The 12,910-nt window shown below is 39.7% G+C and overlaps 1 protein-coding gene across 2 annotated transcripts in view; it reads left to right on the top strand.

Annotated features, from left to right (window-relative positions):
- Positions 1-12,910, top strand: part of ASXL2 (ASXL transcriptional regulator 2) — an 81,270-nt gene that overhangs the window by 40,314 nt on the left and 28,046 nt on the right. The window contains exons 1-3 of one of the 2 annotated variants that reach the window (XM_087929202.1): positions 4,101-4,191; positions 6,239-6,347; positions 7,584-7,737. In XM_087929202.1, the coding sequence (XP_087785328.1) occupies positions 4,172-4,191; positions 6,239-6,347; positions 7,584-7,737 (283 nt within the window). In that variant the 5' untranslated portion in view covers positions 4,101-4,171. Of the gene's footprint in view, positions 1-4,100; positions 4,192-6,238; positions 6,348-7,583; positions 7,738-12,910 lie in introns of those variants that run through there. The other variant, XM_087929212.1, reaches the window with a different exon arrangement.

Genomic DNA, 12,910 nt, shown 5'->3' with positions numbered 1-12,910 from the left:
TGGGTGTCTTCCATTCAAATTTATGAATATAATAAAGAAATTTTTAGCAATGTAGAGATCATGTTGTAAAACTAACAACTTTTTCTCCTACTAATTATTACGAGCATTATTTTTGAGGGCAAAGAAAGTATCAGTATAAAAATATAACTTGCTTAGTAAATAAAAATTAAAATGAACTAAAAATTAGAGGAGGTAAAATCACTCATTGAAAATGATTAATGCTACTTTTTTGTGTTTAGCTTGGTTAATTTGCCTCTGATGAAGCTTTATTGCTAAGGATTTTTAAAATGTGGTTTGTTCCATTTAAAAGTCATACAGTAATGATTTAATTTAGTTAATGTTTTTGTAGATTGAAGACACATTTTTAATTTGAGATTGGATGGGGAAGAGTTACAAGATGTGGGACAGGTATACTATCTCCAGAGGGGACAAGACTAAGATTTTCAGCCCACTGTTAAAAGCAAAAAAATACTTTAAAATTTGTGGCAAGCTCTTGTGACTATGTATGATTCTGGGAAGTTCCAGACCAAGAGGGCTTGATATTGTTTATTTCTTGTTTACACGGACAAATCTCATTTAAAATATTGTTCTCATCACTCACAAGAGTTTGAGAAGGGCTTTTGGGGGGCTCCTTCTTTTCTGATATTCTGCTGCTGACTGAAGATGTTGCATTTTCCAGAGATTTGCCTTTAAAAATTATTTACTTTTTAAATGATGATTCTTGTTTTACTGGGTAAAGAGATGGAATTTATGTTTAAAATGTATTATTTATTTTGGTTATTTATTAATTGAACTAGGCTAATTCAGATGTTTCTATTTGAAATGCAAAAGAATAAAAGAAATACAGAACTTTTAAAGAAATTACAAAAAGTAATAAGAACATATTATAGTATCTTTCAGAATTTAATTGAATGAATCTATCAGTACCGTGTTTCTCACGGTCTTTTTTTGACCCCCGAAAAAACAGCTAGGTCGGCTTTTGGGGGGTGACTTAATTCCCTGCCCTTGCATCCTCGGGCGGGCGGGCAACAATGGCTTGGATGTTGACCTTGGCGTTGGTGGGGCACTTTGTATCAGGAGACCTTCCGCCACTGTTGCTTTCCCTTCTCCCCGTGCTGCTGCGGCGTTTAGAGCAACGCCACAGCATTTGGAGCATTCATGCGTGGCCAGCCAGGGCTCCTCCCTGCAACCGGAGTCCGGCAGAGACACTCGGCTTCAGGCGCTCCTGTCGCCGCTTTCCCTTCGCCTTCGAAGGCAAAGCCAATTCTTTAAAAAATGATGCCCTACTACCGGTATGACAGAGCCTCCCCTGCCCGAGAGGGCAGCCCAACCCCACGTGGGGAGGCAAATCTCCCAGGGCCACAGCGCAGGATCAGCCCACCCTGGGAGAAGTGCCCAGATGCCATCCCTGCCTGGCGCTGGGCGGAGCATGAAGAGTTTCGCCTGGGGCACCCAGCGCAGCTGACAGGCGGGCCCTCCTGCCTGATGGTGGAGCTCTCACCAAAGCAGCGAGTGCCTCCCCGTAGGGCCCTCCACTCATCCTGCTAGGGCTGCACCAGAGTCATGCGGACTGGGCAGAGCTGGGAAAGTGAGCCGCGGGTGCGCGCCCGCCTGCCAAGCGAAAGAGCCTGGCCAACCCGAGCTTGGCTTCCTTCCCAAGTCCCTCCAGCCTGAACCCGAAGGGGCCACCAGGAGAGGCTGCCCGAGGCAGTGATAGTGCCAACCCATCCGTGGACAGGGAGGCGAAGCAACAGTCTGTGCCGCATCCTCCTCCGAGCTGAGCCCCGCCGAGTGAGTGCCTCTGCCCGATGCCCGTGCTGCTGCAGCGTTTGGAGCTGCTGGCGCATTTGGAGATGCGTGGGGACAGGGATGGGCTGGGCGAGGGGTGGAAAGGTCCGGCGCCTTCGGGCCCTCTCCGCCGGACCCGCCGGTCAGGGAAGCAGTGCTGCTGTCGCTTCGCCTCCCTGTCCACGGACGGGTGGGCGCTATCATTGCCTTGGGCAGCCTCTCCTGGTGGCCCCTTCGGGTTCGGGCTGGAGGGACTTGGGAAGGAAGCCAAGCTCGGGTCGGCCTGGCTCTTTCGCTTGGCAGGCAGGCACGCACCCGCTGCTCGCTTTCCTGGCTCTGCCCAGCCCGCACGGCTCTGACGCGGCCCTGGCAGGATGAGCGGAGGGTCAGGCAGGGAGGCAAGAACTGCCTTGGCGAGAGCTCCGCCACCAGGCAGGAAGGCCTTCCTGTCAGCTGCGCTGGGCGCCCCAGGTGAAGCTTTTCGCACTCTGCCCAGTGCCAGACAGGGATGACGGCTGGATACTTCTCCTGGGGTGGGCCGATCCTGTGCTGAGGCCCCAGGAGATTTGCCTCCCCACGTGGGGTTGGGCTGCCCTCTCGGGCAGGGGAGGCTTTGTCATAGCAATAGTAGGGCGTTTTTAAAAGAATTGGCTTTGCCTTCGAAGACGAAGGGAAGGCGGTGACAGGAATACCTGAAGCCAAGTGTCTCTGCCGGGCTCCGGTTGCAGGGAGGAGCTCTGGCTGGCCACGTGTGGCTGTGCCAAACGCCGGCAGCACGAGAAGGGAAAGCAATGGTGATGGAAGGTCTCCCGATACGAAGTGCCCCACCAACCCTGAAGTCAACACAGGCAGCACCATATCTGGGTATGGAACAAAAGTACTTCCTAATGGTAAGGCCCCCACCACCACCATTCCCCCCATTTCGCATGTTTAATATAGGCCTTAATTTGGGGGGAGGAGCTTAATTTGATTTTATGCCTATAAAACATGCTGGGACTTCCTATTGGGGGAGGCCGTATTGTTGGAGAAACACGGTACTTTACAATATAAACTATTCCCTTTCTTCAGTACTTCAGTAAAAAATTGTCAGGCATGTTTTCCTTTTAAAGGAGATTGAAAAATTCTTATATGAACATTGTAGCTTAAGCTTCAGAATTGAAGTTGTCAGAAAAATAATGCAAGGATGTATCCAATAACACATAATGCTATATTTCTCCAGAATGGGTGACTTCCTGGCTTTGGTTCCAATCTGGATCAGATGCTAAAAGGAATGAAATTGTATTCAGTAGTCTCTCTTCCAAATATCAGATGCTTATCCTTGATAACTTCTGCTTTATAAGTCTCCTGTCATAGATCTTTCAAGCAATTTGTTCCTAACAAGCATGATTTCTGTGTAACGATGTGGGCTTTGTTTTGTCTAGTCACAGTAATAAATAAATAGAAATAAAACAATTTCCACCAGAAATTAGGTTCAATAAAGGGTCATGGAGTATTTTAAGTACATATATTTTTATTAAGTCATGCAACCAACTCACGAGATATGTTCTTAATTACATTGGGAGGAATATGGTTGTAAAATGAATGTGGTACATGTAATTCTCAGCTGACATCTGTAATAATGGAGCAGTTTCAGCAATATTCTTTGCTCCTACTTAGAAGTGGCATTGATTCTGCAGCCTTTTATGTTACTGGGTTTTTTTTACTTTCAGTGCAATTTGGACAGGAACGCCAAAGTAGTATCTTTTATTTATACTACCAAGACTCCCCCTTAAAACTTGCAAGGCCTGCTTGATGAATTTATCCCATTCTTGTCCCCCTTGTTCTCTATATTAATCTAAGGAAAATGTCTGGTATGAGTTGTGTGGGTGGTCATTGGAAATATATGAAAATATTGTTTTACTGATATACTTAAATTGTTTTCTTGTTTTTTCCCCTTTACCCATTCTCATTGTCTCTTTCAATTTGTTTTTGGATTTTCATCTTTTCCAGAAGGTAAGCACCACAATTAATGAATAAATTCCTTTGCACATAAGTAATGCTACATTTATTTAGCTTGCTTTGCATAGAAGCTTAGTAATAATTTCATTGCTATTAGATTTCTCGGTGTACCTAAAGCTTCTTTGTGGGAGGCCATGGCTAGCCAGATGAGGTGGGAAGGGCTGACATTTGCCAGTCGAGTCTTTGTTCTCTTTGACCTAGAATGAAAGAAGCTTAGCATTGGGCTCTTCTACTTGGATGATTTCATCTCTGATTGACTTGGCAGGGTTTTCTGAACCATCTTGTTGTTCACTCTAGGACCTTCTGAATGTTGAATTAAAATAAAGCAGAACTGGGGATCCTTTTTTGGCCCAAAGGCGGCAATCATTTAAACCCCTCCAGGGTCATGCCAGGGAGCCGTACGGAGTAAGACCATTCTCTTCCTTCTTATGCTTCCTTTCTCCCATAGCTTTTCATATAAACTGTTCCCTCCAGAGTCCCATTTCCCCCCTCTTTCCCCCCACAGAGCCTTTTTATAGCAATTTAAACTTTTTAGATGTCTGACCAGCTGTAGGAATGGAAGGAATTATTTTTCTAGAGTGGTTCCGGAGCATGAGGAATGGAGGTTTAATCTGACCTCCCTTTTATCCTTGTGCAGCAGGGATAGTTGCACAAGCATTTTATCCTTGAAATATCTTCATTGGCATCACTAACATCTTTTAAAACACTAATTGCTATATAGAGGGAGGGGCCAGATGAGATGACAAGGGAAGTCCAGTGATATACCTCTGGCTAGTGGTTTCCTATTCAGACTACTGGCATACCTACATTATGACTTTTAGCTACAATACACTTCTAGAAATATAAGATACATCCTTGACAAAGGTTGTGATTTCCACACAATGAGTTAATGAACTTACTTATGCAACCAGCAATGTGAGATATTGCTTATTGGTTTTTCAAATGCTCCCTCACATATGAAGAGAAGTCACACTGAAACCACTATCAGAAGCAGATGCATTTCCTGAGTCCATTTAGATAAGTTGTGTGCATTTATTTACTGGTAATGTGCTCTTTGCACAGTTTTTGACACAATCTTTCTGTATTCTAGTTTTAGACCAGGAATGAGCTGCCATGGCTTTTTGGGACCTGGGACCCCTTTTTAACTAGAATCCTAGAAATTGGTGGTGTGATTTTATACTGTTTGAGACAAGAAGTACATGAAAAACATTGTTTGAATCTTCAAATGCTTTAAAAAGAGAGAATAAAATACAGCTTAACACTCCAAAAGTGGGGGGGGGGGGGAGGAATAAGTGCTATATCCAAATTATATACTATCACCTTCTCTTCAGCTCTCTGGTTCTTCTTAGATATGAAATATGTCCTTATTTGACAAAATGTTGCCCACTTCTGTTATAGAAACAAAGGTTTCTGTTTGTACATAAGCAAATGAAATGAACCGATCCCTCATTGGTATTATAGGCTAAGGTAAATTAAGTGAATTGTCTTGTGGGAGTAAATATTAGCCAGTGCTTTTCATATGCCTTTGGTTTCAGATTAGTCTTGTGTTTAATTTAAACCCACACTTTATGGCATATTGTGGTTACAATTTGTATATCTAGATTTCATGTTTTGAAAGCTTAATGCATTGTTCATAAATGAAAGTGATTGGTTTATGAGTGTATTAGTTGATTTTTACTGGGTGTTGAACAGTAAACAAGCACACATTGGAAGCAACTTGGAAGAGTAAAAATACTGAACGTATGAACTCACTTTATTTTGTAATGCTGCTTCTCAGCTTTATTAAGGATGCACAACACACACGGGAATTTGCAGTTGAATTAAAGGCAACTCATTTTGGGAAATATTGTGAATTTGATGTATTTTACTCTCAAACCAGCATATTTTAATGTTTTTTTAATCTTGAGTCATTCCCATAAATGTCTAAAGTTTTTTTCTTAACATTTTGGTTGTCAGAGCTGCAGAAAGTTCTAATATCTCTGCTGCATTTTTAACATATGGCTTGGCGCTTATGTTTAGGAATGTGATAGACTATGCATGAAATTACAGAGGAAATTTTTTCCTTCCTAGGAATTCTCTGAATAGCAAGAACAGTTTTCTCTTTTATAATTAACATGTGTATGAAAATTTTGTGCTATATTTTGCAGTATATGCTTGCTTATAGAGAATTTACTTGTTTAATTATATTGTCCACTGTCTCTAAAATTTCCCCCTAAGTGCCATGGACTGTAGCCAACCCTTATTTCATTTTTAAAAAATGATAATTTGCAAACACTGAAGAATTGTTTAGAAGTTAGTTGGATTTGAGCTGCACTCAAAATAAATAAAGTTGGGCAAGGTGCTTCTTGGATCATTTTTTTTTACCCTCCTGTAATGCATAGTTCCAGCAGATACAAAGTGTGATAGTTGTGCTTTGTGTCGCTGGTGGCTAATTCTTCATTTCTGTTTCCAGTGGAACTTCTCCGCTTGCATGCCTGAATGCTATGCTGCACACCAACTCCCGTGGAGATGAAGGAATATTCTATAAGGTTCCTGGAAGGATGGGGGTCTATACGTTGAAAGTAAGTGAGACTCCCACTTGAAATGTGCACCATCTTTATGATGCAGATGTTTTCAACAAATCTTCCCAAATGGGGCATAGAATAGTTTTTGAAATGGTGAGTAGTGACAATATGTGGTGTATGGATTTGGCAATGTTCCTGCATTAACCTTTATGATTGATTAGAACACAAACCAATTGTTAAACATTAATTGAAAGTCTTAATTAACTTAACAGGAAGTTCATTGAATCAAATCCATACAATCTATAGTTAGGCATTTGAGAAGCTGTTAGAAATACAAGAAACCTTCTATTGAGTTATGCCATTGATTAATTTAGTTCAATATTATTAACACTGGCAGTAGCTCTCCAGGCTTTCAGACATGGGTCTATGTTCTTGACTCAATCTAGAACTTCCACATGTTCTGTCACTAAACTAGGGTTTTTCTTTTTTTGAGAATAGACTTTCTAGTAGTGTAGCGTGTATTGATGAAGATAAAATGTATTATCATGAAGATTGTTTTCCAAGAATTATATTTTTACAAACTAAAGAAACCAAGTGAAGAAAACAGATGGAATGTTAACTATGATTGTACTAACAATTTGAGGTGTTTTGAGGTGCACAAAAGAACAGATGTGTGGCAGTCTCCATTCCTTGGAACTGTGGGAGGCATCTTTTGGGAATACTGAGAGATGTGGGCAGTCCTTTTTCGGATGGGATAGTATGAGATCTACTTTTCGTCTGGAGTGTCAAGCTAACCTATATCCATCCATGTTAAATAAAAATGGAAATTCCTCTTGAGTGTAATTCCATATGAATTCAAAGACACATTTATTTAATTATCTTGGGAGCTATATCATATTGGTTTGCTACTATCTTCTCCTTGGATTTATTTAGTTAAATTTTCCAGTCCACTTTATAGTTCTGGGATTTTCTGGAAGTCTCCCATTCAAGTACTAATCAGATCCAAATGTACTTAGTTTTCCTAGATCAACCAAAGTTAAATAGATGCCGCCACCTAAATGGTCTCATCCATATTAGTTGTCTGTAGATAAGGTCTATATCATCTTTTATAGTTGCCTTTAATTACATGATGTTCCTAGAAGAGCATGTTCCTTCATTTTTGAACTAATAGCATCAATTTGTTTTAGAATTTAATTCTCCTTTATGTTAAACTGAAATATAAAGCTACACTTTACACATTAGATTTGTCTGCCTATGGTTTGTATAATTCTTTCTCTGTTACCTCATTTGTAGAAAGATGTTCCTGATGGGCTAAAGGACTTGTCTGAAGGCTCAGAAGAAAGCAGTGATATACAATCAGATTCCCCCAGCTCAGAAAGCAGCAGTAGCAGTAGCAGTGACCAGAGTAGCAACAAGGAAGGAAGAAAAAGCAGGTGGCAAAGGAAAGGTAGATATTTTTAAAAAATGTCTTCCTCCACCTCATCTTCATAACAATGTATGCCCTTCCTCTATTGGCTTTTGTTGCAAAATCAATCAAGATGTTTTATTAACTGCAGTTGTTCCTGAATTTTGTAGCTGGTTATGCAGCAGATTAAAGCTTAAATCAAAAACTTTAACCTTAGACTATCTACTATTGACCTCGCTCCTTTCCTAAGAGGTCTGTAGTGGGCATGCATAAGCGCACAAACGTGCCTACCGTCCCTGTCCTATTGTTTCTTTTTTTTCTTATATGTATCCGTGTATTCATAACTACGTTTATATTTATACCTATTATCTTGTAAGCAATTGACAAATCAAATAATAAATAAAAAATGTCTAGTAGCTGAAATTGTAGATGAAAATTGAAGCTTTTGTGGGTTGTCCTAGTATTGCTCTACACCACTATTTCTTAAACTTTTTTCTCTCTTGAATCATTTCCCACTTTTAAAAATTATGGAAGAGCTCAAAATAACTTTATTTGCATGGGTCATATTTATTGATACTCAGTATATTTAAAATTAGAATAGATGCATTTGCCACCAAAACTGATTCTTACAATTATTTGATGGGACTTTAATACAGTATTGTATTATTTTTTTAAACATGGGCAAGCAATTTTGACTTTTCAAATCTCTGGGAGGGACTTGGGGGAACACCAAGCATGCTAGGATCAGTTTTTAAGAAATGTTACTCTAGACAGAACGTTGTAACTTTCTCTGGCCTGTTTCGTCGCTAAAATGCCAAAAGCTTATAAGCTTTGAAAGCATCTTTTCATAGGTGGGAATGATACACATAGTCCTCAACTTACTGTGACAATTGAGACCAGAATTTCCATCTCTTAACTTATGTGGTTTTAAAGTACAGTTGTATTGTTTAGCAACATCAGTCCCTGCAGTCCTGGTGGCCATCATTAATTGACTCCCACAGTCAAAGTTGAAGCCACTAGCAGTTGGTTTCTCACAACCAAAGTCAGCAAAGAAATCAGCAGGAATTTGCAAGTCCCATAGTGGCAGGCAGTTGGTTGTTGCCAGATGGAGGAGGGAGTGAGGGGTGCAGGGGAGTGTCAGGGAGGGTCATGAAGTGAGGGAGGCTCAGCAGGAGTGTGAGGTTGTATGTCATCCAGAATCACTTGGGTGAGTTGAATGACTATAGAAATTGAATAAATAAATAAGAGAAGTAGCATACAGATTGGGGAGGGTGTACAAGGTTGCAAGGAGATGTGTGCGTGGCCCAAGGTTCAGGGAAGATACATATGGGTATGAGAGGATGTGCGAGGGGTTAGCGCAAGTTAGGAAGGATGTGTGGGGATGCATGAAATGATGTGTGTGAGAGAGGTGTTGCATGGATTTCGAAGGGTGCACATGTATGAGAGGTTGTGCAAGAGACACAGGTCAGTGAGGGTATACAGGGGTGATCAAAAGGCACAGGCTAAGGTGTTCAAGGCTGTCTGGATGCATCAGAGGTTTGGGGCTGGTCAGGGAGAGGGTGAAGTGGGTGCACTAGAAGCAATAAATAGGTTGGGGAGGGTACATGGGTGTGTGAGTAGCCACAGGTGGGGAGGCTTACTCCAGTGACTTTTGACTTCCTGTAATGACCTTGAGGGATGAGGAGAAGAGATGCTCCTAGAAAATACTTGACAAGAGAGGGAGGAACTCCCAGTGGCTTAATTGTCAGAAGAAGAAATTTAGGAAAGACCCGCCGTAATTGACCTGGTGTTTAAAAGTGGTGATGGGAGATTTGAACCTTTAGACTTGCAAGATTCTCTTAATGTAGCCTTACAGTAAAGTAGAATTAGCTCATCTAATCATGTTTCCTGTCTGGTTTTACGGGGTTGGGTGGGTGGGGGACTGATATCAATTATCTAAATCTCAAGGTACAAACCACTACATAGATTCTTTTCTATTGGAAAATATGAGTATACTAGACATTGCAGAGGCTGTATGTAGACCAGTCCTATAAAAATTAAAGGCAGTATTTTGGGGCCTGGAATCTAAGTATAACATCTTTTGCAGTAGCAAGGCAATAATGCAAAGCAAGGAAGTCTGTCATTCATTTGCCTTCGGTGTTTCGTAGATAGGAAGGGATTTGATTATTAAATATTTATAATAGGAACCAAAACGTCAGATTTTAGCAGGTATGATCAGAAATGGCTCTAGTAATTACTTTAAAGAATGGATCATTAAAATTAAAAAGCCTCAGGTGACTTACTTTTTCCTAACTCAAATGAGAGACCAATTTATCCACATCACAGTTTAAGCTTTCTTCATTCAGGAATTGTCCCCTTCTGTATCATTCTGACCTCTCTTTAAAATTAGAAAGAGGAATTCCCACCCATTGATCTCAGAGTCTGAACAACTGTAGAGAGGTTTGTTGTTTATTTAACAATTTTGCAGTATATAGCCTCCCATCTCACATAATAGGACATTGGACAGTATACAGAGTTGGTCCAGATCTCAGTGCCTTTCTAGAATAAACCCCTCTCTTGCTGACACAACAGAATGTCACTTTCTAACACTAATTTTTTAATTTAACCTTTTAATTTTAAATTTAATCAACAAACAAGATTGTCTCTTTTCTCAGAACGATGATAAGCAAAGAGAGAATTAGTGGCAGACTATGTATCAAGAATATTATATATTGTACATTGTACTTTGTGGCATGTATGGCTCTAATGTGTTTTTACAGGCAGTCCTCAACTTACGACCACCATTGAGACTGAAATTTCTGTCCTGTCATAAATCATTGTAGTTGTATGTCAAGTCATACTCAATTTTACGATAATTTTTATTGTGATTGTTAAGCAAATTATCATGTTTCTGAAGTGAATTGTGCTTTTTAAGAAAATCATGTAGTCATTAAGCAAATCCAGCTTCCCCCAGTGGGCTTCCCCAACCATGGTAAGAATGGTAGCTATTTGTAATCTTGTGATCACAAGATATTGCAACCAGTCGTGAATGCAAACTGGTTGCCAAATGCCCCTGTTGTGATCATGTGATCCTGGGGATGATGCAATTGTCATAAGTGTGAGTACACATCGTAAGTCACTTTTTCCATTGTAACTTTGAACAAACAAGTCAAGGATTCCCTGTATATCCTACAGATATATGCAGCAACATATACAAAGAGCAGCTTCAAAGGAACTATAGGGTCCTATAGTGGTTTCTGAATGCCAGTAGCTTTACAACAGCTTCATCTCATGTATGTATCTCTAAGTTGAGAAGTTAATCACAAAAACTAGAGGAAGGTTGCAATACAAGATAAATAATTATTGTTGACAAAATCGTAATACATATTCTCAACGCTTCTCTATCAGGATTCTCTTTAAAAAGGAGACATATACAGTGACTTTTTGGGATGGAATATGTACTTGGAGAAGCAGTGGGGGAGAATTTTGACAACGCAGAACTTTCTCAGAGAGAGGCCTAGATTAAGAGACTATGCAGTCACAAGATCGATGGGGGGAAAGATTCAGGGCAGCCACATCCTAGAATCTCTCAAGATCTATCTAGTAGATTAGAAAGTTAATAGTTTAATTTGGTAAAATGCTGTTCATTAGGTGTAACTGTGTAAGCAAATAAAGGATTGATCTCAGTTGGTTGGGTCTAATACATTTGTACTTGGTATATATAACTGTTAAGTTGTGTTTGTCAAATATTCAATCACTCATATTGTTCATATACTGGGTTAAGAGCTGTCTTTAAGGAAAAATGATGGCACTCAAAATTTTTCATCCAATCTTGTGCCACCTTTGGAAAAAACAGTGGAAAAAAAGCATGTGCAATTTTTCCTCTAGTAAGTAGGTAGCAGTTTTTCCTGTTTTGGGCCTTCAGTGCTACTATACTTCAGCATTAATTTGCAATCCAGGCTAATGGTTCCTTTTTGCACTGATTTAAAAAAAACTGTTGAAGACTAACTTTTATTTGCTTTAAACCATAACTTCTTTCTCTCACTTAGTACAATAATAGACAATGTTTATCTCTCTAAGTGTTGCTGAATTTTAGCTCTTCTGAGTTGGAATCACATGGCCAGCCAGTGGTGAGACAAAAGGGGAATGCACTAGTTCTAAAAAATGCAAAAGGCATTTTGTTATCTAGGGAAGCTTGGTTTTGCAGAATGTATAAAATCAAGTTACTGAAAGAGTCTGTCTTGTTTCATTAAGTTTTGTACATAAAAGAATTATACAAAGAACCTATTGAGCAAATTTCTTACATTTATACTGCTGCACTGGAGTATTTTAAACACTGTGGTTGTATCTCAGTCCTATTTTGATATTTTAACTGAAGATTGTTGAAAGTACAAAGGGGATGTAATTAATACAGAAAGAAGTATCAACAGGGTACATGACTTTCAAGTTAGCATGTGGCTCTGGAGAGGATTGCTTTATTGAGTCTTGCTTCAGTTACAGATTGCTAACTGTTTTGAGGCTTGGTAATAAAATTAATGTGCCAAGTGCTCTTTTATTAGAGTGGGGTCTCTTTCAACATGTGCCAAAAAGGCCTCAAACTTACTTATGTTCTCAATAAGAGTATACTTGATAGTTTGTCTTCCCTGACCCAAGGAGCTTGCAGTTGTTAAGGGAACCATTTTACCATTCATAACTTGGAAATAGATGGAAAGTGCTGGAGGTAGAAGGAATATGCTGGATCTAATAGAGTCACATTGATTGTGTTCAATATTCCAAACACTATAGCTTCAATTGTACTGCTAAGCTATGTAGACCAATAATGGAAGTTATTGTTTCGCTGGAGTAGCTTATAAAGTTTGGTGTAATTCTTTCACTAGCAAGCACGTGCAAGAAATATATTGACGAATCATCATACAATCCAATAAAACATAATACATCCAGGACTCGAGAAATATTTTTATGCCCCTTCATACATATTTAAAATGTTCTTGGATAGATTTGGACCTCCACTATACAGCCTCCACTTGAATCCATTGTGTGAAAAGAAGTTTATAATCACTTTTGATAGTTGGAGTATTGAGATGTTCATAATTGCCCTGATTTCTTACATAAAGTCACACCTTTCTTTTAGGGATATTGTATGGAATTTTACATCTGGCTTTCTTCATGCAATGCAATAGTATCTCAAAAGCAGTTAAACTCATGGCTCACAACCCTTCTACTATATTGGATTTTT

The sequence above is a fragment of the Pseudonaja textilis genome, chromosome 1, assembly GCF_049901715.1.
Source record: "Pseudonaja textilis isolate UNSWEBS1 chromosome 1, rPseTex1.2, whole genome shotgun sequence".
Classification (NCBI taxonomy): Eukaryota; Metazoa; Chordata; class Lepidosauria; order Squamata; family Elapidae; genus Pseudonaja; species Pseudonaja textilis.
Note: the sequence above shows the minus strand (reverse complement) of the source record. Positions and strands in the feature narration are given on the sequence as shown.